The sequence below is a fragment of the Kogia breviceps genome, chromosome 9, assembly GCF_026419965.1.
Source record: "Kogia breviceps isolate mKogBre1 chromosome 9, mKogBre1 haplotype 1, whole genome shotgun sequence".
Lineage (NCBI taxonomy): Eukaryota > Metazoa > Chordata > Mammalia > Artiodactyla > Physeteridae > Kogia > Kogia breviceps.
Genome location: NC_081318.1, coordinates 51,415,560 through 51,442,330, shown reverse-complemented (window position 1 = coordinate 51,442,330; position 26,771 = coordinate 51,415,560). Strand labels below are relative to the sequence as shown.

Genomic DNA, 26,771 nt, shown 5'->3' with positions numbered 1-26,771 from the left:
AAAGCCCTTGACAGAAAGGTCACCCCAATCTTTGACCAGCTTGGTGTCAACAAGTTTTCAAGATCCTGGCATAAGCTGGATGGAAAAGCTCCACTTGCTATTGGGAAGGAGGGTGATCTTGTTCAGAATTTTGATGAGGCTTCCAACAGTGAAGCAAAGGGAATTGACTACTTCTTTAAAAAAAACAAAACAAAATAAACCAAAACTTCAAGAATTTTGACTCCTACAAAATTTTGTTTAGGATATAGTGAAATATCGAAACCTGTAATATTTTAAATTCTGAGGCTCCTGGACACTACTGCTTTTTAAATTATTGTTTATACATTTATTTATTTGCAGTTAATTAAGGCAAAGAAGCCAGAACATAAAGTTTTAAAACAAGGATTACTAAAGTCATTGCTTCGTTAAAAAAATTCAGAACTAGAGAAGGATGTTCATTAGCGCCACTTATGTTCAATATTTTATGGAAAGTTCCATAAGCGCATGAAGACAAAAATAAATTAATTATGGAAGCAAAAGACTTGCAAAGGAGAAAATAAAATATTATTTTCAAATAGTAAGATTTTTTATTTGAAACCCCCCCAAACTATAAATTATTAGAAATCATTTAGCAAGATACTTGAAAATAAGATTAAGATACAAAAGTCAAGTGCATTTCTATATGCCATAAGTAAACATCTAGAAATTAACTAGGACATTTATAATAGAGTCAGAGAATGTCACATTTATGTCGAGGAATAAATCTGACAAAAATATTCAAGACCTCTATGCACAAAAAATTAGTAAGATCTAAGTAAACATATATATCATGTTCATGGACAGGAAGACAATATTATGAAGATATCAGTTTTCCTTAAATTGACTTGTAGATTCAGTTAAGTTCCAGTGAAAATTTCAATAAGTTTTTTCATGGTATTTGATAAGATGCATAGCCAAGACACTTGTGAGGCAGAAAAGCAGGAAGAGGGGCTTATTATTAATGTGTAGGAATTAAGATACGTGGTATTATTGGCTTAGGACCACACAGAATGAACTATGGAAGAGAGTTCAGAAAGAGACCTACACACATACATTTCTTTGATATCTGACAGAGATGATATGTCTTTCAGTGAGAAAGACTATTCAATGAATGAAATTGGATATTCACAGGGATAATATATGAAACTCTGCATACACAGATCAAGTAAAAGGGGAAACATGGTCAGTAAACATATGAAGAGATATTAAAAATCACAATGTGAGATACCATTTTATAACATTCAGTTGGCCAAAAATGTAGCTGTGAATATAGAGTATTTCTTCTACATTGCTGGTGGCAGTGCAAATTGGTGTAACCACATTGGGAGGAAAAAGGCTTAGCATTACTAGGGTTGAATGTTTACGAATACTAAGACACATAATTTCTTAGAGCAATATGTACAGCTAGAAACATGTTAACAAGCATGTCAGTTCCCCAAAAGAGTACATGCACAGAGCATGATACTATCTATTTTAAGTTTTAAATAACTAGATACATATACTTTTACAGATTACATATAGGTTTAATAAAACTATACAAAAAGGAAAGCAAGGAGTTTGTGGACACAAGATTCAGGATGAGGTTACCTTCATTGTTGGGGAAGTGAGGGTGGTGGGATGGAATGGAATGTGGGCAGGAGGACCGTGTAGGATTCTAGCCTCTGCTTTGAGTGGCAAGCTCATGGCTTTTATTATATTGTTAAAACTAACAAAATAAAAAAATAAAAGGCCTTGCATGAACTAATGACTCAAGTGTAATATAAATTAAGAATTATTAGTAGTGTGACTTCAGAACAACCAGGTTAATAAATTTTTAAAAAAATTTTTTTAACAGAAGCTTAAATTTGTGACCCACGTATGGTTATTTACCATACAGAAGTGTGAACTGCCCCTGAAAGCTTTTTAAACCAAATATATAATCTAGTTTCCTTGCTGATCTCAAAATATGTTGTTTGTGTGTATGCATTTGAATAGGCTGAGTTCATACACTTTGAAAATCTTTAGAAAAATAACATTCTCCCTTAATTATCTGTTATTATTATAGAGAACTTCTTAGCAACTCTGATCACTGCATTCACTATCTTGTCACTTACTCTGATGTGTAAACTCAGGTGGACCTGAAATTATGGTTTGAGAGTGAGAGTGTGTACGCAGCACTTGTACCATGTTCAGCCAGCACATTCCCAGACGAATTACCAGCCTCCTTCGATTTACGACAAAGGTCATGATTGGAGATGTTTCTCCAGCCTTTCATCCATTTGATGATTTTTCTTCTGCTGCTAATTATTATCCTTTGCATAGGCACAGCATACTCCTGTGCAATATTTTATTTTGTCAGTACTTTGACTATTTTTAGCTTTACTTTTTAAAGGTATCTTTGAGGTAAACTTTGTATAAATAGCATATACTTAAAGCATACAGTTAATAAATGTGGACATATCTATTATGTACCCATGAAACCCTCAACACAGTCGAGACAGTGAACATATCACCCCCAGAAGTTTTCTTCGATCCACTGTAATCCTTCCCTCCTGCTCCTTACCCCCAGCCCAACCTTCATGCCAGACAAGTACTGCTCTTCTTTCTGTCACTATAAATTAGTTTACATTTCTATATTTTTATATAAATGGATTCATACAACATGAATCCTTTGATTTTGCTTTTTTTTTAATCTGACTTCTTTCAGCTTAATTATTTGGGGATTTATCCATGTTTTTATGTGTATCAGTAGTTGATTCCTTTTTATTAACAAGTAGTATTCCATTGCATGGCTGTACCACAGTTTGACTATCCATTAACTGGCTAATGAACATTTTTGTTGTTTCCAGTTTGGGGCTATTATAAATAAAGATGCTATGGACATTTACATGTAAGTCCCTCAGGTAAATACCTAAGAGTTGAAGTACTGGGTCACTTGGTAGGTATATGTTGAACTAGTAAAGAAATGGCCATACTGTTTTCAAAAGTGGTTGTACTAATTACATTCCCACCAGCACTATAGGAAAGTTGCAATTACTGTACATCTTCACCAGCATTTGGTATGGTCAGTCTTTATAATTTTAGCCATTCTAATAGGTGTGTCATGGTGCCTCATCATGATTTTAATTTGCATTTCCCTAATGACTGCTAATATTGAGCATCTTTTCATGTGCTTATTTGCCATGCTTATGACTACTTTGGTGATGTCTTCAAATCTTTCATCCATTTTTTTTTTTTTTTGCGGTACACGGGCATCTCGCTATTGTGGCCTCTCCCGTTGCAGAGCACAGGCTCCAGACGCGCAGGCTAAGCGGCCATGGCTCACGGGCCTAGCCGCTCTGCGGTATGTGGGATCTTCCCGGACCGGGGCACGAACCTGCGTCCCCTGCGTCGGCAGGCAGACTCTCAACCACTGCGCCACCAGGGAAGCCCCATCCATTTTTTATTGAGTTGGTTTTTTCCTTATTAATTAGCTTTGAGAGTTCTTTTTGTCTTGATACAAGTACTTTATCAAAATTATGATTTACAAAGATTTTCTCCAAGTGAGAAGGGGCTTGTCTTCATTCTCTTAACACTGTAATACAAAGAGCAGACATTCTTAATTTTGATGAAGTCTAATTTGTCCATTTTTTTAATGGATCATGCTTTTGTTCTGTGTGAAAAAATCTTTGTACAACACATGGTTATAAAGATTTTTTCCTATGTTTTCTTCTAAAAGTTTTATAATTGTATACTCTACATCTGGCTCTGTGATCCATTTACACTGCGTTTTTATATAGGGTATAAGATATGGATCAAACCGTTGGTTTGGGGTTTTTGTTTCTGCATGTAGGTATCCAATTTTTCCAGTTTCTCTTCAGTTGTTAAAAAGACTCTTTCATTAGATTTGGAAATTTTTTGATTGTTATTACTTGGAATATTTTTTCTGTTCTTCTGTTACTCCTGTCCTTTGGTGACACCAGTTATACATGTTAGGCTCCTTGAAGTTGTCCCATAGCTCACTGATAACTCTTTTCATTTATTCAGTCTTGTTTTCTCCCACTTTTTCATGTAGGACAGTTTCTATTGCTTTGTCTTCAAATTGATTATTATTTTTTTCTAAAATGTCTAATCTGCTGTTTATTATATCCAGTGTACTTTTCATCTCAGATATTTTTGTTTTCTTCTCTAGAAATTTGAATGGAGTCTTTTTATATTTGCCATGTTTCTACCTAACATGCCAAATCCTTCCTCCAGCTTCTTGAACATATGACTACAATATGTAAAGTTAAAAATAACTATTTTAATGTACTTGCCTACTAAATCAGTCCCATTTGTCATTTCCGGGTCACTCTTAATTGGTTCATTTTTCTCCATATTTTAGGTTGTATTTTCCTGCTTATTTGCATGTCTGGTTATTTTTGATTGGCTGCCAGATATGAATTTTACCTCGCTGAGTGCTGGATATTTTTGTATTCTTAGAAATATTCTCAAGTTTTGTTGTAGGATAGTTACATTATGTGGGAGCAGTTAGATCCTTTCAGATTGTGCATTTTAAGCTTTGTTAGGTGCAACCAGAGTAGGGGATTAAGTCTAGGGCAAAACCCTTCCGAGTACTGAATGCTTCATGAATTATGAGGTTTTTCCACTCACACTGGTGATAACAGAAACTATTTCTGACCCTGCATGACCTCCTGATATTGTTCCCCATAATGCTGATTCTTTACCTGATCGTACTCATGACATGCACTGATCAGTATTCAGCTGAAGGCTGGAGGGAGTCCTCTAGTTCTTGAGCCCTTTCTCTGGGTAACCCTTTCCTCACTGTCACTCTTTTCTGTGCACTGTAACCCCCTTGATCTCCCTGTCTCTCAGCTCATCTCCTCAACTTGGAGACCACCAGGCTCTGCCTAGAGTCCCCCTTCCTGGGTTACAACCCGGAAACTTTTTCTGTGTATTTAACTGGGGCAATTGTATAGTTCATCTTGTATATTTCCAGTTTTTAGGGATCACTGTCTTTGTAGTCTGATGTCTTGACAAACATTTCATATGTTTTGTCCAGTATTTTAGTTGTTTCAGGTTAGAGGGTGGGTCCTTGTTACTTCTCTTAGTAAGAAGTGGGAGTCATTTTATGTCTACTTTCATTACCATAAAAATTTAATTTTTGAATAGGTGAATCATTCCCATGGTTCTAGAAGTCAAGAAATAGGAATATGTGTTCAGCTGAAATCTCCCTCCTAATCTACTATCAGTCTAGTCCTCACTCCCTATTGTTAAACAGTTAAGATTGCTTCCAGTCTTTTGTGATTAGGACATATTCAATCGTTAATAGTCTTCTGTGTGAGTCATTTTGCATATATCTGAGTAATACTATTGTTGAACACATTCCCAGAGGTGGATTACTAGGTCAGAGGTTTTTTGCATTTATAATTTTGATAGCTTTGCTGAATTGTCCTCCCAAGGTATTAAACCAGTTCTTCCACCAACCTGTTAGGACTATGGGCCAATAGGCATTTTCCTATCTACAGAATGTTATCAGATATTTGGATTCCTGCTAATGTGACAGGAAGGAAATGTTATTATAATATAGTCTTAATTTGTATTTCTACTCTGAGTGAGGTTAACATGTCCTCCTGTGTTTAAAAGCCATTTGTACTTTCCTTTTTCTCTTCCTTCTACTTTAGATTGTTGGTTATTCAGTTCTGTTAGAGATAAGAATATGAGATTGAAATATATTAGCTGGTTGTATTTAGTAACTTCTTAATAACCAATGAACCATTAACATCCATAGCCTATTAATGAAACACTTTAAAATGTACTTAATAAAATACAATTATACTAAATCTAGTCAAAACTCTGTGATTTAAAGGTCATTACAAAATGTTTAGATCAAAGGTTGGGTTCATTGATTTTTCAGACAAAGTTTCAAAGTTCAGAGTAAAACTAGTTTAATCTGAGTTTTTGAGCTTGAGAGTAATGTTCCAAAACTAATTTGGTTAATGAAAAAATAAAATTGCTTCTTCCAGAAATCTTTTACATTGGAGAGATGTGGTTTGATTGACAAATAATGACATTTCCAGAACAATTTGATGAGAGTAGGAGAAACTTGGACTAACTCAAAAGTCTGAGCTTTTTGTTACAAAATATATCCACAGATAAGAATAATAAACACATTCATGGTTAGATGACAGGATCCTCTTACTATTAATTCAGTGCAGCTTTCTTGAGAAGTAAGGAGTATCCAAGTATTTTTACAACTTTGCATATCCATCCTTCTTCTCTGCCTCATCTCAAACACGTCTAACTTTTGTTTGTTTGTTTTCTTTTTTTTTTTTTTCCCCCCCAGTACCCGGGCCTCTCACTGTTGTGGCCTCTCGCGTTGCAGAGCACAGGCTCCAGACGCGCAGGCTCAGCGGCCATGGCTCACTGGCCCAGCCGCTCTGCGGCATGTGGGATCTTCCCGGACCGGGGCACTAACCCGTGTCCCCTGCACTGGCAGGCGGACTCTCAACCACTGCGCCAACAGGGAAGCCCCCTCTAAGTTTTGCTTCTGTCATTTTCAGGTGTTATAGCCTATGGACAATTAATTAGGGAAGTAGTTGCTTTACCAAATGAGTGAAGTAAAAATGGGCCAGTAGTTTGTTTGTATTTTGTTAATTTATTATCAGTTTAAAGTCTGGCTTTATTTATGCAATTAAAAATGTATTTTTAGAGTTGCATCAGTATGGAGAGGCATCCATCACACATCCGTCAGGTATGATGTCATTCCAGGACATTCTCTGGTACTCTGTTTTTCTGTCTTATCAGCCAGCTAAATTTACCTTAATTACACTTAATCATTTTGGGTTTTTTCCATTGCCAAAACATTGAGCTGCATGCCATTGTCAAGTTAGCCAATTGTCACATTTTAGCGATCTTAATACTGTTTGTATGCTTGCTTGCCTTTGAGATATTTCTAAAATTGTATATCAGGAAAAAAATTATTGGCTTACTGATTTTTTTAAGCATTAATATTTAGCCTTTCAAAAGTTATTGAAAATATTCTGAATGCTTTGTACCAAAATCATCTAATTGTAACTAACCAAAATTTTGTCATGTTCCCAAATTTAGTTATTTTTAAATTATTTTAATGTGCATCCATCACATTACATTTTAGTACACTAATAATGTAATATATCTGCTTGTGTTATTTGAATATCTTGTTTGGTTATATTTATAGAAGTATGATAAATAGAAAAATAACATTGTTATTTTGACTAATTATGTGCTTTCCTGCTTGCTAGTTTACCTGCTGATTAATACTAAGTCAGTTCCTTAGCAGATAAAATTTGAATTTCTATAAATATGCCTGAAAAAAGTCTGTATTAAGAAAGTAATTGCTCTGAACTTGCCATCAAATACTGAAAATGCTTAACTCAATTAGAATTCAAATTAAAATTAATAAACTAAATATTTTGGATATTGGAGATCATAACTAATAGTGGTAATTGACATACTTTTATTAATAAAAGAGATTTAAATGAAATTTGTGTGGTTAAATGAATTTAAATTGGAAAGTAGTTTCAAGGCTTTTTCAGTATTTGTCTTACAATTAATTTAATGCTGATCATTTACATCAAAGCAAGATGATTCCAGAAAAGTATTTTCCACACTAATTTTGGCTAGTGTGAATCTGTGTGATTAAAAATATATGTTATTACCAGGGATGAAAGTGGGTTGTATTTTGTTTTTTTGTTTTTTAAGTTTAATAAATATATTTCAGGTCTGATTTCAGTATGAACTTTTAGTATTTAATTTTTACTTCAGGAAACTTTTAAGAAGTCAATCCTATTATATCTGAAATACGTGCCTTAAATCAGCTGCATATATTAATTCAGAATGTTAATGAGAAAGTAGCATTTACTTGCATAAAAATTACGCAGTGTTGGTTGGAAAATTATGTGAAAAGATTGGGAGAAAGTATAAGAATGGTGGAAGAAAACAATTGTCAAACTCCATTGATTAAAACTCCATTGATTTACAATTAGAAGTTAAAAATAGAAACAAAAATTTAATGTAGTACTAACGTTTATTTCTTATTTTCTTCTCTGATGCCAAATTATTAATGTTCTAATAATTTTTTACTTATTTAAGGAAAACAAGTTCCTTAGATGAAGTGCTAAATACATTGTCAGTTACAATTAAATCACAGTGCTATGAAAAAGATTTCAGAAATCCCGTGACAAATGATACATCTCTAGTATTTTTAATTGTGCTGTGTTTTAGGTATTTGTGAAATGTCATTTTGATTATAATCCATACAATGATAACCTGATACCCTGCAAAGAAGCAGGATTGAAGTTTTCAAAAGGAGAAATTCTTCAGATTGTAAACAGAGAAGACCCAAACTGGTGGCAGGTTAGTATGCTTCTCAAAATTACTTCAACTGCCTTTTTATTTTTAATCTTAGATCTGGCCAATATCTGAATATTCAGGAAGAAGGTATTAGCTTTGTTCCAATGATTTTTCCTGCATGAACAGCTCCTGCTTCATGGCTGCTAATTTTGTGGACAGAAGACCAAATTGAGAGGGAATTTGTGAGTAGCTGTTAATAAATGCAGAATTACCTAGCCTGTAGTGCTCTTCCTTTGGTTTAGATACTAGACCAGTCAGTTCTTCCACATGTGATTGCAGTAAAATATAGTATTGGGTAGGAGCAACTCACTTGGGGGTCATCCCTTTTTAGTGTTTGTTCCTCTTAACGTGGAGTCTTTTACTGTAGGTAGAGTAATCTTCCTCTTGTCTCCTCTGTGTATACATTCATGACAATAAAACGTAATTTCTTAAGGTCTTAAATCCATTTGCTCACCTCTTCTCAGTAATTGAGAAATGAAGGCTTGCTTTCTCATCCGTGTTGTTTGGTTTTGGATTGAAATCTGTGTGTATGGAAAGGGATGTGTGTTATCACTGTCTTTCCTCTCTCCATTTTCCAGAAGATGTGTGTGGTGGTCTTCCTTTTCCTTTCCACTAATACAGTTTTCAGGAAACTCTAGCATAAGTAATAAGTCTGGGTTTGTGATTGTTTACATTGACTAGCAACCACAGTATTCAGAACTGGAGAAAGCAAAAGAGACTCTCATTAAGGAACAAAGTGTGAAAGAAAAGGACCTGGTACCTAGCACTAAGTTCTGAATTAAATGGAGATATTAGTAACTCACATTAGCTCTAATAAGTTATATTGACTTCTAAGGGGGAATGAATTACAAGAATAAGAACAGTCTTGCTAATATGTCCTTAAATTTAAATTAAGACATTATGATGTATAAGGGCACAGTGTGGTGAGAGAACTAAGAAATGAGTAATTTAAATGGAATCCATGATTTCAAGAGGCTTCCACTGAATTTCTTAGAATTCATCTAAAAAAATCTGCTTTCTGTGACAGTGTCCTTTTTTAAACTTTCCCAGTTTTCTCTTTTTTCCTTTCTCTGAATGCCATCTCTTAGTTTTCTCTTCTAACCCTGTCACCATTATCTATCTCAATCTCTTCCTGCATGTTTGTCATCTATTATTCTAATTGTATTTTTCAGGATTTTAATTGCTAAAAATGATACTGAATTTTTCTGTGCTCTCTATAAGGATAAGTCACTAATGTTGTGGGATAAGCCGTTAGTAGCCAGTTCTCCAGCCACTATTTTGAAATAGCACTTCTTTGGGTTTCATTATAAGTTAGTTTGTTGACAGGAGGTGAGGTTTTACCTATTTTAAACTTACTCCCCCTCAGGATATTCAGATTCCTGGTAGCATGAACTAAACTCTCCACTCTGTTCTCCCAGTGCTGTCTCTCTTTTTTTTATTTTCCCCATTGATTTGGCCTCAGGAAATACCAATGTAGTAGGATTATTGGATAACAAACACCTAACTAGGTGCCAACACATAACAGCATTTATTCCTTTCCATTCTCACTAGTTTAGTATTATAAATAAAAAGTTTTAGTAATTTAAAGAGCCTGTATACCTTTGTATTTTGGTCTAAAAATTCACTACCAAATAGCACACTGGTTAGGTACCCATTGATTCCTCAGTACTAAAGTGTTTCAATATCCTGACAATGCCATGGATTTAAATATCAAGGTCAGTTTCTTAAGATCAAATGTGATTTTTTTTAACTGACTATTGCTTGTCCTACTTATTAGAATGTGGTCTCAAATTTTGATTACTGAGATATACAATTCATTAATTTGATTCTAGGCTAGCCATGTAAAAGAGGGAGGAAGCGCTGGTCTCATTCCAAGCCAGTTCCTGGAAGAGAAGAGAAAGGCATTTGTTAGAAGAGACTGGGACAATTCAGGTGATGAACTCGATACAATAAGTAACAAGTAGTCCTTTGTGACCACCTTTCTTTGCCTCTTTCATCTGAATTAGCTGATGAATTTATTTAAAATATATCTAGAATTAATCCCTCTCATCTGCTTTAGTGTACTGCTCTCAAAAGTAAACTTTTTGTTCCCTTTCTGCCACCTGCTGGTATTGTATCAGAATTCAGTGGCTCAACTCACCCCTGCCTGCTTCTGCTTTGTAGGATGCAACACTGGGAAGATAAATCTTCCACCCCTATAGAACACCACAGGGCAATGTATATAGTCTGACATATTGTTTAAGTTATATTTGCCTTGTCATCCTTCAGGACCTTTTTGTGGAACCATAAGTAGCAAAAAAAAGAAAAAGATGATGTATCTCACAACCAGAAATGCAGGTATGTTTTAAATACATTTTTGAGAAATCCAAGTGAAGTATGAAATAGCTTTATATCATTACTCAATGTGGCATACACTCTAAATGTATAATTTTAAATGAATTAATTCAGATTAGTACCCAGTTGCAAGGGACTGCCATGTGAATACTTGGTACAATAATATACAGGCATTATTTAAATCCTGATATATGTACTTGCACTATCACTAGTGTGCTTTATTTTATACTCATAGTTTATAATAAAATGAATTTGTTAGGATTTATGCTTGTATTAATGAAGGAACAAGGTGACAATTGAAACTATTTGTTCAAGAACTTTGATAGAAACTTGTGTCATTTCTATAGAACAGAATGCCTTTATAAAGATAATAAAAGAGTTATGATTAAGGGCAACCATATTCTGCCATAACATTGTCCATGATACTTTTGGAAAAATAATACTGGACCAAACAAATCTTAGCCTGATCTAATAGGATTCTTTCTTAAATCTTTTAGACTTAAAGAAAGATAAATATGACACCTACCACAGTTATTCTTTTCAGTTATAAAGGCTGATAGGAGTGAAATGCAGCTCTTAGAATCAGAAGGCTCTGGAGGCTTACTCAAAAGAATTGATAATTTTAAAGTGCTTTCTTGACTTCAGAGCTACCTCTATATTGGTAATAAACTAAATATTGCACATTAGAAAGGAAATAATCTAATGTACTATAATAATAATATTATACTAAGGGGAAATTAGACTCTCCCTTAATCTATTGTGGAGAAATTGTGCAAAGAAAGTGTTGCTGTTAAGATAATAACCTAAGGAAGAAGTGTTATTACTATAGATTGAGAGTTATAGCCATAATAACAGGTAATATAATATTTCAAATCCTCTGGCTTTATTGTTCATTAAATATATATTCTTAAAGCTTTCTTGCAAAATGGAAAATTTCTAATTTTCCCATTGATCATAATTTTGGAATGTGTTTCTACTGAAAATAGTTAAGATCCAACATTTTATTTTATACATAAATTTAGACTCTTAATATTTAAATGTTAGTATGTTGTCTATATGCATTTTATTAATCAAACTAATATTTGCAGAGTTCACCACACAGTATTTATTCATTTATATCATTGGAAGGGTATACTCATTCTATGAAACTCATTTAAGCAACCACTCTAAGTGTACTGCTATGTCTGTATCTGATGCTCACTTTTTAGTGGAATAGATTACATAAACTAATTTGCAATTTGATTATATTACGTAATTATTTCTACTGATGAATTGATAAGAAACAGGTTTTAAGGGATAGATTATCTGATAAGGATAAAGTAAGGGTATTTTTCTAGTTTTGTTAGACAACTTTTTAAGGCAAATGGTGTTTAAATCAGGGTACAAAATAATTTATTGTACTTTACCAAATTTATTTTTAAAAATCTGTACTAAGTCAGTACAATTCAAGTGACACTTAACTATCAAGACAACTAAGCCATTACTGAACTGAATAGCCGAGGTTTTTCATCCATATAAAAGATAACTGAGGGACTTCCCTGGTGGTGCAGTGGTTAAGAATCCGCCTGTCAATGCAGGGGACATGGGTTCGAGCCTTGGTCCAGGAAGGTCCCACGTGCTGCGGAGCAACTTAAGCCCATGTGCCCCAACTACTGAGCCTGTGCTCTAGAGCCCGCATGCCACAACTACTGAGCCCACGTGCCACAGCTACTGAAACCCGCACACCTAGAGACCGTGCTCTGCAACAAAAGAAGCCACTACAGTGAGAAGCCCGTGCCCTGCAACAAAGAGTAGTCCCCACTCACCTCAACTAGAGAAAACCTGCGCGCAGCAACAAAGACCAAACGCAGCCAAAAATTAATTAATTAATTTTAAAATAATAATAAAAATAAAAGATAACTGAATATGATGTTTTCCCATTTCCTTACTTTTAGAATTTGATCGTCATGAAATCCAGATATATGAGGAGGTAGCCAAAATGCCTCCCTTCCAGAGAAAGACACTAGTATTGATAGGAGCTCAAGGTGTGGGACGAAGAAGCTTGAAAAACAGGTTCATAGTGTTGAATCCCACTAGATTTGGAACCACAGTGCCATGTAAGTTTTCTGTTTCCTTCACTATTTAATTGGAAAGAAGGAGTGGGGGTGGGGCAGATTATTATTATTCCCAAGTAATTTCTAACTATGCCAATGAAAATGAACAAGCAGATGATACTGAAAAACTTGGCGACTCTACAGCTGTCTTGAGATAGCATTGTGGGCCCTGTCAGCTGGCTGCCTGGTGGCAGTCGCTTCTCCAGACTCTTCAATCCAGAAGTGTTCGTTAAATGCAAGTATTAAGAGTTGTGGCAAAATCAGCATTAACTTTGCATTTTCTTGTACAGTTGATGTGTATCTGAAAAGTTGTATTTTCACCCATTTTCATCCAGCAGGGGAAACCTGCTGGATCCTCTGACACTTGTGATCTGGCTTGTAGCTTTTAGTCCTGTAAGGTCCTAAACCTGATTTTTGATAGCACATCAAGAGAGATTCTTCCAGAATCTCTTCCTGCTCTTTCAGAGCAGGCAGCATTAATGAAGGTCACATTTATTTATATACAAAATACAATAATACTGATGGGAAATATAACCATTAAATGAACCAGACACTCATTTTATGATCTTTGTGTTCTTTCTCTATTTGCACATTTATAAGGAAAGTTAAATAATGTCAGAAGCATGCTTGATGAGAATGGAGTTAGAGCAAGGAGTTAAATACAAATGTATATTAGTCCTTATAATAAGGCAGTGATATCATTCATTTTGGAGATATATGAGCCTTTACTTGTGGGAACTTACATGCGCTCTCCCCTGAACACAAGCCAGTGTTGCCTTTTTAAGTCCCCTTTCTGTGCTTCCATTGCTGACCAAGCCCCCTTTTGATTAACACAGAATTTCTGTAGGTATTTTAATGCCTTTAAGCTTTCCATGTCACATCTTAGCCTAACATCACTCCATCGCTTTTGGATGAGTTTTTGAGTTTCTCCACTTTCATCCAGTATGCTTTGACATTTAGTTCTCAGTGAGTAATCTAATTGCTAACATTTTTAGGGGTGTATTGGGGCAATAACCCTGTCATTGTCCTCATGTGCTGTTTGTAATCCCTTCAGGGTAAGACTTTGACTTCCATTGTAGGCACTGTAAGTCACTAAATCAGACAAATCATAGTTAAGTAGTTAACCAAAAACAAATCTCACTGTGATCAAAGTATTTTAAGTATTTTAAAGTATTTTATTTTTCATTTTTATCAAATTAATACATGTAGCATATTTTAATCAAGTAGTTCTTAAAAATATGTAATGAAAAATAACTCCATTTTCCCCTACCCCACCTCTGGCCTACTTACCAGAAACAGTCACTTTTCAATCTTTCTGCTATTTATTTTGTTAGTCTTCCATATTTCTTAATAATGTCTTCATTCTGCTATTTCTTGTTCTGTCCAGTGTAGGCCTTACCTACTGACTTCCTGAGTATCCTCCCAGTATAAAGATAGCTCTAGTTTCAATTAATTCAGTTTCACTTTCTTGAACAGCCTCTTCCTGTCCCCCAACCCAGCAATTTCTAGAGTTCGTTTTTTTCTTCCCCTCTTTATCTTGTCTTGTGTTCATGAGTATAGTTTTGTATTAAACCAAAGAACTTTTTATTTAGTAAGTCATGCTTTTTTCTTGGAGACCTCTGTCCCACAACCCTGTCTTCCTGCTTCAGTGAGGGCTACACACTCTCCACTCTGGCTGCCGCACATTCACATAGGGATGTTTCCCTTTGTTGCTGTCCTGGGTTGAAGCTGTTGTTCCTGGGTCCCATTCTTTTTCTTTCTTGGTTTATTGCCTTGTATTGCTACGGCACATGCCTTGTAACTTGACAAAAAATGCTGTATGGGATGTAATTTCTGCATCTTTGTATTTGAAGTTGTATATTTTTTTGTCTTCTATTTGATTGATTATCTGAGAATAGAAAGTCTAGATTGTAAAACCCAAAAGATGTTACTCTTTAACCCAGTTTTGTTACGAAGTCTAATGTCATTCTAATTTTTGTCCTCTCATACATGACCTGATTTTTCCTTCAGTCTTTTTTATTTTGTTTTCGTTATTTTATAATATTTTAATAATGATGTGCCTTTGTGTGCATCTATTTTTATTTATTGTGCTGATGAGCTCGTCAGACTAGAGATGCATGTCATTCAATTCTGGGGAATTACTGTTTCTTGGATGATTTCTCCCTATTTTCTCTATTCACTTTTTCTAGAATTTCTATTAGCTGGACGTTGAACATCCTGGATTCATCTCCTCAGTCTCTTACTTTTTAAAATCATGTTGTCCAACCCTTTATCTTTTTATTCTACTCTTTAAAAGATTACCTTGAATTCTTTATCTTCTATCTCATCAGTGTTTTATCATAAGTAGTCATATTTTTCATTTTAGGATTATTTTCTGTTTCCTATTTTTTCCCACAGCATCATCTGTTTGTGGGAGCTATCTCTTCTGTATCTCTAAGAATATTAAGTAGTGAGTGTAATTTTTTTTTCTTCTATAGGATGATAAAAAGGTTCTGGAGATGAATAGTGGTGATGGTTGCACAACAGTGTTACTATACTTAATGCCACTGAATTATGCACTTAATAATGGTTCAAATGATAAATTTTATGTTATGTATATTTTATCATGATTAAAAAACACTAAAAAAATTAATTGTGTTAGCTTCTTAATATTCCAGCATATAAGTACACCATGCTTTACTGATAACCACCCATTTATCTGGTTTGGGTGGCTTTTTTGTTATAAATAAAGAGATGATAAAATGTGTATATATAAATCTCAGATGTAAAATTATTAGACCAAAGGATATATAGAGAGATTTATAAATAAAGAAGTATTATATTTATTTCAACTTCTTGATTTCTTCATGCCAAATTAATTTCCAGAAGATGTACTACTTTACCTTTCAAGACTTATTTTTAGTAAAGATTCAAGTCTGAATTTTTATATAGAAAGATTTATGTATATCCATACATTGTCAAGTATCACTTCTTCATATAATGTAGGTGTGTTTTACTTTTCTTTAAATCATTCATGTTTATATAGTGTTTAGTTTGTTTTAAGCCTCAGAATCAACACACACAAAAAAAATGCTGATGAAGCGTGACAAGTTTGCCTAATTTTTGATACACAGTCTTGTGCTACACATTGTCTGGTGGGCTGGTTGGGGAAGTCTCATAGGGAAGGAAGTAAATGCTGGTGTTGGATTAAATTGACTTAGTTTTCTCTTTATATTGTGAAATGGTCCTAAAATAAAATATAAAAAATTATTAATCCAGGTTGACAAACTACCTTATGAATCATGTTATCCCTTTAATACATCTTGGGATAGTTAACAAATAAAATGTTACTTTGTTGATTATTTCCTGACTATTTGAAGAGCTACTAAAGATTAGAATTTTGCCTATCAATCACAAAACTTAAATTCTAAGCAATCGCATTACTTAGTTGCTTAGCATATAAGCCTAAGGAATCAGCTGTAGTCAATCCACCCTGTTCTAATTTCTCTGTTCTAGAAATGGAAAGGGGCTTAATTATGTGCCAATGTAGATTTCTTTTTTGAGTCTTCACTAGAGAATGGTATTGTCGTTAAAATTCACTTGTAAACTAAAAACATTTCACCAAGAATTTAAGATTCCCTCCACATGTTGGAGGTAGTATATGTTGGGGGCAGTGTGTGTGCCTGTACATATTTATTTCAAGCAGCACGTTCCCATATATGGTTTCACGGTAGTGCCTCCCCAAAAGTCGTACTCTTCTAAAATTACCTTTACAGATATTAAGCCAAGTCCTAGTATGTATGTATTTGGGGAGTTTAAAATTGCCTTAGGAGTTTTATCATACCACCTTTAGTGAATAATCCCAGAAACCTTAGAGATCACACATTTTTGTATATGAAAAGCCATCGTAGCATCTTGAAACTCTTTAAGTGACTTTATAAATCTCTCCACAGTGGTCTGGAATGAGCCAGAAAATAGCAGGGGAAAAAGGGAATCCTCTTGTACATAATAATCTTATTTATGAATTAGACCCTTATTATTGAGCTTGAACTTAAAGTTTTTTTCTTATAAAAGTTTTCTTGATGTGTTGTGCTTATTTCAAATAGTCAAAATTCTGTCAGTTTTTCATCTGATTACTTTGTAACTTTAATTGCATGTGGTTAATGATTTTGTCAGATATTCTGCATGTATAAGTACTTGATTAATAGAAGTAGAATACTGTTTTATATCTGATCTAGGCAAACTCAGATTAAGGCTAAACTTGAAAATAACACACACATACACAAATTACTTTTCTTCCTAGGGAGTGCTAGCAAGTTGGCAGAGAATACCTAACTCTGCACCTTTGCAACAGTTTGAAAAGTGATCATCGTCCATTCCTAGCACGGCCAAGTTGCAAAGGAGTTGTATGTCTCTAAAATACCTGACAAAAGGATGTTTTAAGTTTTTGACTTGGTCTCTTCTCTCTCATTCTCTCAGAATTCTCTTTGACCTCTCAGAATACTTCAGGTCAGAGTAGAGAAAGTTACTAGACCATAACAACATACAGGTGGCTAGATCCACCGAAGTGCAACACAAAACAATTAGCATTTGGGAATGTTAATTAGAAGGAAGCTAGAAGAAAAGTTTGGTGCTGGGGCAAGATAAAGGATAGATAATTTATGGGTAAAACTACACTTCAGAAAATTGATAATACCAACTAAGAATAGAATTTTGCTCATCTGTTGGACACTCAATTAGGAAATGTTCAAAGAAGTGTGAAGAAAGGCTGTAATTGATATTCCTTAAGGAGAAGGGGAGTGCTGGTCAGCTGGAAAAGATGTTCACTTGCAATATACCTCACACTTATTAGCTCTCACCATAGTTAAGAATTTAACTTTAGGGCTCTGCTTCTAGGTAAATATATTTTGAGTTTCAAAGTGACCTTATAAAGCACATTTTTTGGATATAAATTGTATATTGTAGACTACCTCTTAAAACATTCCTAATCCGGGGTCAGCAAACATTTTTATTCAAGGGCCACATATAGTAAATATTTTAGGCTTTGCAGGCCATCTCGTCTGTGTCACAACTATTCCGCCATTGTAAAACAAATGAAACCATAGGCGATAAAATGAATGAACATGGCTGTGGTCCGTAAAACTTTATTTACAAAAATAGGAAGCAGGCCAGATTTGGTCATAGGCCATAGTTTGCCAACCCCTGCACTAAATGGAAAAGACTTAGGCTACCCTGTGCATTTTAGTTTGTTTTTAAATACCCTACACTGTCTCTGTACAAATTCTCAATGCTATTTTATTTAGTTACTTCACGGAAACCAAGGGAAGATGAAAAAGATGGCCAGGCATATAAATTTGTGTCACGATCTGAGATGGAAGCAGATATTAAAGCTGGAAAATATTTGGAACATGGGGAATATGAAGGAAATCTCTACGGAACCAAGATTGACTCAATTCTTGAAGTTGTCCAAACTGGACGAACTTGCATTTTGGATGTCAACCCACAAGTAAGCTGCATGATTCCAAAGCTATTTTTTAAGTTTTATTTCCTGTGGAGTTTTTGTTTCTTCTTCAGATTATGAGGGTGGCTCTTTCCCTCTATTACCTGTGACGGTAGAGAACCTTATGCATCAACAACTAGTTAAATATATAGAAGCTTGAGAAGTTCAGTATTTATTTACTTGCCTAAGTAATATATAAATGCATGTGTTAGGAAATGTTAAATTTAAAATTTGAACAAGGCTGAAACATAAGGAATAAAAATTAAAGTCGCACCCCTTTTACCCAGCACACACCCACCCAATCACCATTCATTTCATTCTCATTCCATGTCTCCCTTATTGACCCCTTCTCACCATTCTACACTCAACCCAATGGGTTTTCTATTTTTGTTGTTGTTTCTCTTATACATAAATGGAAAAATTCTATACAGATTCTTTAACCTTTTTTCATTAAACAGTATTTCTTGAAGATCTTTTCATGTTAGGTACTGTAGAGCTTTTTTTTGTTCTTTGTAATTGCTGCATGCTATTTCATAGTGCAGATATATATTTATTTATATAACCACTCCAATTAATGGACACTGAAATTATTTCTGCTTTTTCAGTATTAACAGAATTCTACAATTAACATGGAAAGCATTTACATCATTCTTGATGATTTGGGGATCATTAAGTTTAATACTTTCCTTTGTTCAAGGGTACCAAAAAGTAGTGAGATTGAGGTCAGAACAAAATTTAATGGATCACCATTTTAGGAAAGTACTGTATGGAATCAAAAGGATAGAAGGAAGGGGGGGCGGATAGCAAGTATTAAATTATGTCCTTTATCTTGAGGAAGAGAGCAGATGGACTTTGATTATTTAGTATAAACTAAAGGGTAACATAATTCAAATTCTAATCCTGTATAAATTGGTTTGTAATTGTTCTTCTACACAGGCCCTGAAAGTGCTGAGGACATCCGAGTTCATGCCCTATGTTGTGTTTATTGCTGCTCCCGAACTAGAGACGTTACGTGCCATGCACAAGGCTGTAGTGGATGCTGGTATCACTACGAAGCTTTTGACGGTAAGCAGTTCTTTTCAGGCTAACAATACTATTTTCCCCCTAAAATTTTTCCTTTTTCTTTTGGGCATGTTTAATTCTATCCATATTTATGAAATAAACATACTGTATAAGGTATTGGAGAATAAAAATTTGTTCCCTAGATGTAGTTAGGATTTGGAACAGTATTGCTTTTACTTAGAAACCATTGTTCACTCTATTTTAAAACAAAAGTTTACTCCCCCTATGTAAATGAAGTGGACCAATGTTTAAAAGTGCATATTAATCTAACTCCCTCATTTTACTAATGTGGAAACTGGTTCTGAAGACCAATAACAAGTATGTTCATCATAAGGTTTACTATTGGTAGAGTTAGGTGTTCTGACTTTTAGTTGTTAAATGTCTTTTACTCTTGTTCTTCCTCTCTTTTCTCATGTTACGGAAAATTTTAAATATGTACAAAAGAGGGAAGAAGTGAACTCCCAAGTACCCATCACTTAGCTTCAATAACACATGGCCATTTTTGTTTCATTTAGAACTCTCTTCACTTCCTCCCTTACCATGAATTATTTTGAAGCAAATCTTTGATATCATATCAACCATAAGTACTTTAGTATTTATCTCTAAAAGATAGACTTTTTGGACATAACCATAACATCATTAGCATATCAAACATTAGGAAGAGCAACTTCTTCTCAATATCATCAATATACAGTCTGTATTTGAACTTCCTCAGTATTTATCATTTTTTTTTGACAGTCAGTTCAAATCAGGATCCAAGCAAGATTAACATGTTGCATTTACCTGATGTCTTCTAAATCTCTTTTTTCCCCCCAGCTTGAGGTATAATTGATATACAATAAACTGTACATGTTGAAAGTATACAACTTGATAAGCTTGGGCATATGTATACACCCATGAGCTATTGCAGTCAAGATAACAGGCATGTTCCTCATCTTCAGAAGTTTCCTTGTGCCCCTTCAGAGTCCCTCCCTCCTCCTTCTACCTCTTCCACACTATAGGTGATAAGCCTTGAGATCAGGTAGTTTTAATCCTCTTTGTTCTTTTTCAGGTTGGTCCATGTCTCTACTGAACTTTATGAATTTCTGAAATATAGTTATCAATGTTTTTTTATCAGTGTCTACGAATTCTAACATTTGCATCACTTCTGGATTGGTTTTGACTGAATGACTTTGCTCCTCATTATGGATCTTACTTTCTTCTTTGCAATCCTGGTAATTTTTTATTGGATGCCAGACATTGTGAGCTTTGTCCTGGGATGCAGTTATGTGGAAACAGTTTGTTCCTTTCAGATCTTGCTTTAAAAATTTGTTAGGTAGAACCAGAGCAGTTCTCATTCTAGGGGCAATTATTCTTCACTACTGAGGCAAGACCCATTTGAGCACTCTCCCAGATGGCCCATGCTACATGAGGTTTTCTGTTCTGCCTGGTGGGCATGGGTACTATTGGTGGCTCAGAAAGAACACCTCTCATCCTTTCTGGTGGTTCTCTGGCGACCCTGGGTAGTGGTAACGTGCACGGATTGATATTCAGCTGAATGCTGGAGGGGGAACTTTACAAATCTCCAGAGTTCTCTCTCCATACTGCTATTCTATCCAGTATTCTGTCCTGCAAACTCCTGCTACTTTGTTCTCCCTGGGCTCTCAGCTCTGTCCCAACAGAGTCCAGTAGTGTCCTCCTGGGCTCCACCTCACTGTGTTGCAGCTTAGAAACTCTTTCAAGCCATTAACCTGGGGTAATCGTAGGGCTCACCTCATTTGTTTCCTGTCTCTCTGGAATCCCTGTCTTCCATTACCTGATGTACAGTGTCTTAAAAAGTGTTGTTCCATACATTTGGTCTGTCTTAGTTGTCAGGCAGGAGGGTTAGTCTGCTATCTGTTATTGCATATTAGCTGGAAGCAGACCTCTCCCTTTAGACTGTTTTAATTTGTAAGTCTTCACTGCCTCCCTCCCCTCTCTTTTAACCTTCTTAGTTGTTTAAAAAAACTGGGTCATAGAAAAAATGGGGCCTGATCTGTAAAGTTCCTCAGTAGCTCTTCACCTAATGATTTTAGCAATTTTTATTGATCTTCGCCTGGCTGTTAATTTTTTAGGAATTGTGAAGTGGTGGTATTCCAAGTTTGTCATTTGTTCTGCATTTATAAACTAGAATTCTTCTAAATAATAACTTTTCCTTATCAACTAGTTGATGACTCTGAAGTAGAGTATATATAGGAAAGTCAGAACATAATGCTTGATATTTCCCCTTTAAGGGTCAGTTTTCAGAATAATGGGTTTGTTCCCTAACAGTCTCCAGAGGCAACAGGTGACCAAATAAGGTTTGTGGTTTTTTTAGTTTCATCATGAGCACATGGATTTAAACTTACTCGATGTGTTTTACTCTTTTGCAATTATTATTCTTATTGATGTTCAAATCGCCCCATCTTTGACCAACAGGGGCTTATTTAAGTTGGCCCTTGAGACCTATTCATGAGCCTGATCATCTCAGATAGCTTCCTTGCTATATGACAAATGCTCCAGGCTCATCTTGTACATTTTCTATTCCAGGCCAGGAGTCAGTTACTTCTCCAAGAAGCTCTGGTTCCTTTTAGAGTAAATGGTATTTTAGGACCGTAATACTAGGGGTACACATTGTCCCAAGATTGATTATTGTTTCTAGCTAAATGCACCTTTTAGGTGGACAGAACTAGTTTGGTTATATGCTTTTCTGTTTGTATGTTTGAAGGAAACTATATCATGAATATATATTGATACTTCCCAATCACATTCAGGATTGCAGTATTTTATTTAACCTCTTTCATATATATAACTCCATTCTCCTAGACTGAGTATCCCAGTTCTCAAAAACACTGGGAGTGTTAGAATATAGCACATAATTGCTCATTTGATTTATCTCACAGTACACACACAACAGTCTGAAAATAAGTGTACAAATACTACCAGATATGATTACTGTGGACTGTCTCTTTCTCCTTTATCCTTAGGGTTTATCCCACTAAGTATATACAGTCAAATCAAATCGCTGTGTTTTAAAGTCACTTGGAATACTCTCTCTCTGTGTACTTAGGTCAACTCTTACTCTGATGTTTAAATTTTCCTGTCTTCAGCTAAGAGGAGCCTATTCATCTTGTTTTCTGAGTCTTTTTAACACAACCCCATAAGCTTTGATGTGCTTCCTGGTATGACGAGCTGCTCCAGGTTATCCTTACACATTTCTTGGCCCAGATCTGGAACCAGCCTTCCAAAAGCCCTGGTTCCTTTTAGTGGGAAATGGTATTTAGAGATAATATAGATGCTAAAGGTGTGCATTCAACTTAGTTTGTCATTGTTTCTAGGTCTTCTCAGTGGCCAGATGAAGGAAATATATTTTCCCCTTTTGGAAAATATACATCATTAATTCAGTTTGATAGATCCAACTCATATTTTACATTTTTACTTAACTTCTTGGACTGTGTTTATCTTTTTTCCTCCTATGCTGAGAGTCTTGGTTCCTGATGACATTAACATAATTTCTGACTTTACATGTATAAACTAAGCACATACTATATATATAAATTCTGAGTAACAATATTAACAGTATAATTATTGAAAAGTTTTAAGTTTCAGACTTAAACTTTTTTTAAAAAATTGTTCTTATGATATATCCCTTGAGTATTAAATTATTTTGTTTTAAAGTCGCTAAAATAATTCTTTTCTGTGGTTAAGGCATCAACTTGAAACAAATTTGTTTCATTTTGCTTTTGCTTTTTAGGTATTGCTCTTTTTTTTATTTGAATTAGATTTTGTTGTAATATTCTATACATTTTCATAGTTCCAAAGTAAATCTTAAAAACAAACAAACAAACAAAAATCTAGCTTTTCCCTATCCACTCTACTCTGTTACCTCCTACCCACATAAGTAGTCGTTTTTACAATTTTTTTTTAATAGAAGCAAGTATGTATGTGTATCCTCCCTCCCCCATTTCTTACATAAAAGGTAGCTTATTACATACAGTAGTCTGCTTGTGTTTTTCACTTACTAATATATTCTGGAGATCATTCTAGAGCCATACATAGAGATTTTTTAATTCATTTTTCCATCTATATGGTATACTCCATTATTGTTACAGGATTGTTATTGTCAAAAAAGAACTTTTTTTTTTTAAGAAGACAAATTGCTAACGACTGTACTAGGTAAGATTTGTTTACAAGTTGAACTGTGGCCTGTTTATACACCTGTAATAAAAGATATTTTAGTTGTTTCAAATTGATTTCGAAATCTTAGTGAAAATATTAACTATAGTACTAGTAATCCCTCCGGCTTAGTTGGGAACCCATTTCTCTCTATATACTTTCCTTTTAGGTATTTTCACCAAATCCACTAACTTACATATCGTTGTTATGCTGATGATTCCTAATTTATATGTAGATAACCCAGACCTCAGAGCTCCAACTTATATAACCATTACCTACTTAACGTTACGTCTGCACTTTGATATCTCACAGACATCTTAAACAACATGTACAAACAAAGTAGAATGTTTTGTTTCCCCTCACCAATAGCGTGTTTTTCACACTCCTACCCCCTCAACTCTGCATCTTCTGCAACCACCCGTTTATTCAAGCTAGAAACTCGAGCTATTTTTGATTCATTCATATTCTTCACTTTTCATATCCAGCCCATCCGTTAATCCTGATGATTTTATCACCAAAATATATTTCTAGTCGGTGTCATTTCCATCTCCTCTGCCACCATCATAATCCAGAGATGTCTTTCCATTGCATCTAGGTCTTCCATGACCTAGCCTGGACTATCTCAACTTATTACCCACCCTCCCTAAGCCTCCATCCATCTTGGTCTTTCAGTATCTTAAACACATCAGGGTCATTTTCCTCCTGAACTTTACATTGCTATTTCCTCTGCCTGGAATGGTCTTTCTCCCACTATAGTTCTCAGTTGAAATGTCATTTACTCAGTTTAAATATTTATTCATTTGTAGAGTCTTTGTAAGCACTCTATCTAAAGTAGATCTCTTAAAATTCTTTGTTCCTGGTTGGTTTCTTTCATAGTACTTATTACAACTTGCAGGTTTTTGTTTAGTTGCCCTTCATTTGTCTCCTCCACTGGAGGGAAGGAGCCCATTCTCTCTTATTCATTTTTATATCCACAAATTATGAAATATAGTAGACGCTTTAATAGGAACTCAGTAAGTATTTTAAGAACATGTAGAAGCATTATGAAATTTCAAAACACCTGCAATTTAATGAAAAGCTTTACTTGCTCATGCAAAACCCATTACTTATTTATTCCCCCACATTGTTCCAAAATGACTAGAAATATTTTATGAAATATAAACAGTACTAGCTAAAAAAATAGATAAAAGTGTGTGTGTGTTGTTGGGGTGGGGAGCATGGACAGGCAGCCTTCAAAATACATTTCTGAGATTCTTTTTCTTAGAGAAAGCAGCAAATTTGGCTTTGAGCTTAACAGCCGCTGCAGATTGGGTTCCATAAGATACAGAATCCATACGATAAAAATATTTTGAAAAGGGTGATGTAGTTGGGCTAGAGACCAGTCACCTACAAGAATTCTTTTAGTACTTTGGATTTCACCCCAAGATATTGTCAGCAGTCTTTTAATCAGGAATCTTACATTAGTATCAGTGAAACAGAAGACACAGAATACTCATAAATTCAAACACAAGTGCCAGCTGGAAAGACTAGGATATGAACAGATGGTAATGTCTTTTTTAACAATCTATATAGATTAGATTTTGAGGATTAGTATCAGAATCACAACAAACAAATATCCAACCTACATATTTCACTTTGAGTTGGTTTTGAGCAGTTAAATATACATTATGTAAACTTTTCCTTTTAAAACTCTTTGACAGGACTCTGACTTGAAGAAAACAGTGGATGAAAGTGCACGGATTCAAAGAGCATACAACCATTATTTTGATCTGATCATTGTAAATGACAATCTAGACAAAGCCTTTGAGAAACTACAAACTGCCATAGAGAAACTGAGAATGGAGCCACAGTGGGTCCCAATCAGCTGGGTTTACTGATGATTCAATAAGGTTCACAATTAAAATAAAACTTTCAAAAAGTGACTGCAACAAATAAACCTTCTACTGAGAAAATACATGCACAGATAGAAGATATCTGCCCAGTCCAGGCATTTTTATTGTGTAGATTGAAGTACCAGTACACTATTCTGGATTTTTATAGAAAATGTGGTTGGGAAGGTGTACTAATATATAATTTATCTTAATTTTTCTAACTTTTTATGAATAATCTTTCTATTCATATCACATAAAGAAATGCGTTGAAGCATTTTGTATATGTTTTGATTTAGTACCCTTGCCTTTTTCATCAAAGGAATTTTCAAATCATTCACTCTAACATTGGTCTCACATTTTCACTGTGATAATGAATACTTGAAATAGTTTTGTAAAGCTGTCATTTAGTTCAGTATCTAGTGAAGGGTCAGCTACTCTTATTAGGAGAAAATAATGGTTTATTGGCCTTCTTTCCTAATATGTATAATTTCTTACAGAAGCAGAATTTTAATGTCAGTGCTACAGCTAGTCTACTACCGTCCAATACTGACATCAGAAGTCTGCTCAATGCTACATAGTTTCATTATTACAGAGATGTATGGCTATCCACTTTAATTTACGCAGCTATATTAGTTTTTTCCCTTCATTCTCCCTTGTGAAAGAATGAAGAGCAATACTTTGCACTCTCATTTGTTGCAGTGATGGGCTGATGCTTCGTTAACATGTACACAGCAAGCAAGGCCTTGCCGGCTGAGAGAGTGCCTTATCCTGCAAAACCTTACAGCAAAATGACTCTGAAAGTTGATTTATTTGTACATGTAAAAGTTTAACTGACAAAAATGAACCTGTTGCTTTATACAGTTTTTTTTATTAGGATGTGGTCAGCAAATGTATCACGCCTCTGAAAATTTCTGTGATGCTGAAAAATGCCTCCAAGTTTGCAATTGGGGGGTTTTGTGAACAATCAGTGTGCTTTTGAAGTGTGATGTGATCATTAGGTTATTTTTTCGGTTTGTTATGTTGTGAACCAAATCCATTGAACAATTTATGAAATTTGGAAATAATTGTCAGCTGTTTTATCTCAATATAATATATACATTATATAATATGTACATTGTATGTATTATATAATATATATTAAATAATGTATTATATATATATTTTACATTTCTGTTAGGAAATGTACTTTTTTGTTTAATGATTAGGAAAACAGTTCTCCGTCTTTAGATGCATTAACATATACAAATTTCCAAAATTAATCTCAGTTAGTATATTCTGTTAGATTTCTTAGATGGTATAAATTCTTTCTAAAACATATTCAGAGATGCAGGTCATCATTAAACTAAGTTAGCCATATTTTATATTGCTGCTAGCTTTTCATATCAACAG

At 34.6% G+C, this 26,771-nt stretch overlaps 1 protein-coding gene across 16 annotated transcripts in view; it reads left to right on the top strand.

Moving 5' to 3' along the window:
- The window catches only part of PALS2 (protein associated with LIN7 2, MAGUK p55 family member), a 138,600-nt gene extending 112,110 nt beyond the window's left edge, over nt 1–26,490 (top strand). For 10 of the 16 annotated variants that reach the window (XM_067042469.1, XM_067042464.1, XM_067042467.1 and 7 more), the window contains 8 exons: nt 6,689–6,730; nt 8,242–8,373; nt 10,203–10,302; nt 10,639–10,707; nt 12,639–12,800; nt 18,080–18,282; nt 19,213–19,341; nt 25,212–26,490. In XM_067042469.1, coding sequence (XP_066898570.1) covers nt 6,689–6,730; nt 8,242–8,373; nt 10,203–10,302; nt 10,639–10,707; nt 12,639–12,800; nt 18,080–18,282; nt 19,213–19,341; nt 25,212–25,388 — 1,014 coding nt within the window. In that variant the 3' untranslated portion in view covers nt 25,389–26,490. The remainder of the gene's footprint in view (nt 1–6,688; nt 6,731–8,241; nt 8,374–10,202; nt 10,303–10,638; nt 10,708–12,638; nt 12,801–18,079; nt 18,283–19,212; nt 19,342–25,211) is intronic. The other 6 variants (XM_067042470.1, XM_067042473.1, XM_059075049.2 and 3 more) reach the window with 1 other exon arrangement.
- Nucleotides 26,491–26,771: the final 281 nt, after the last annotated feature.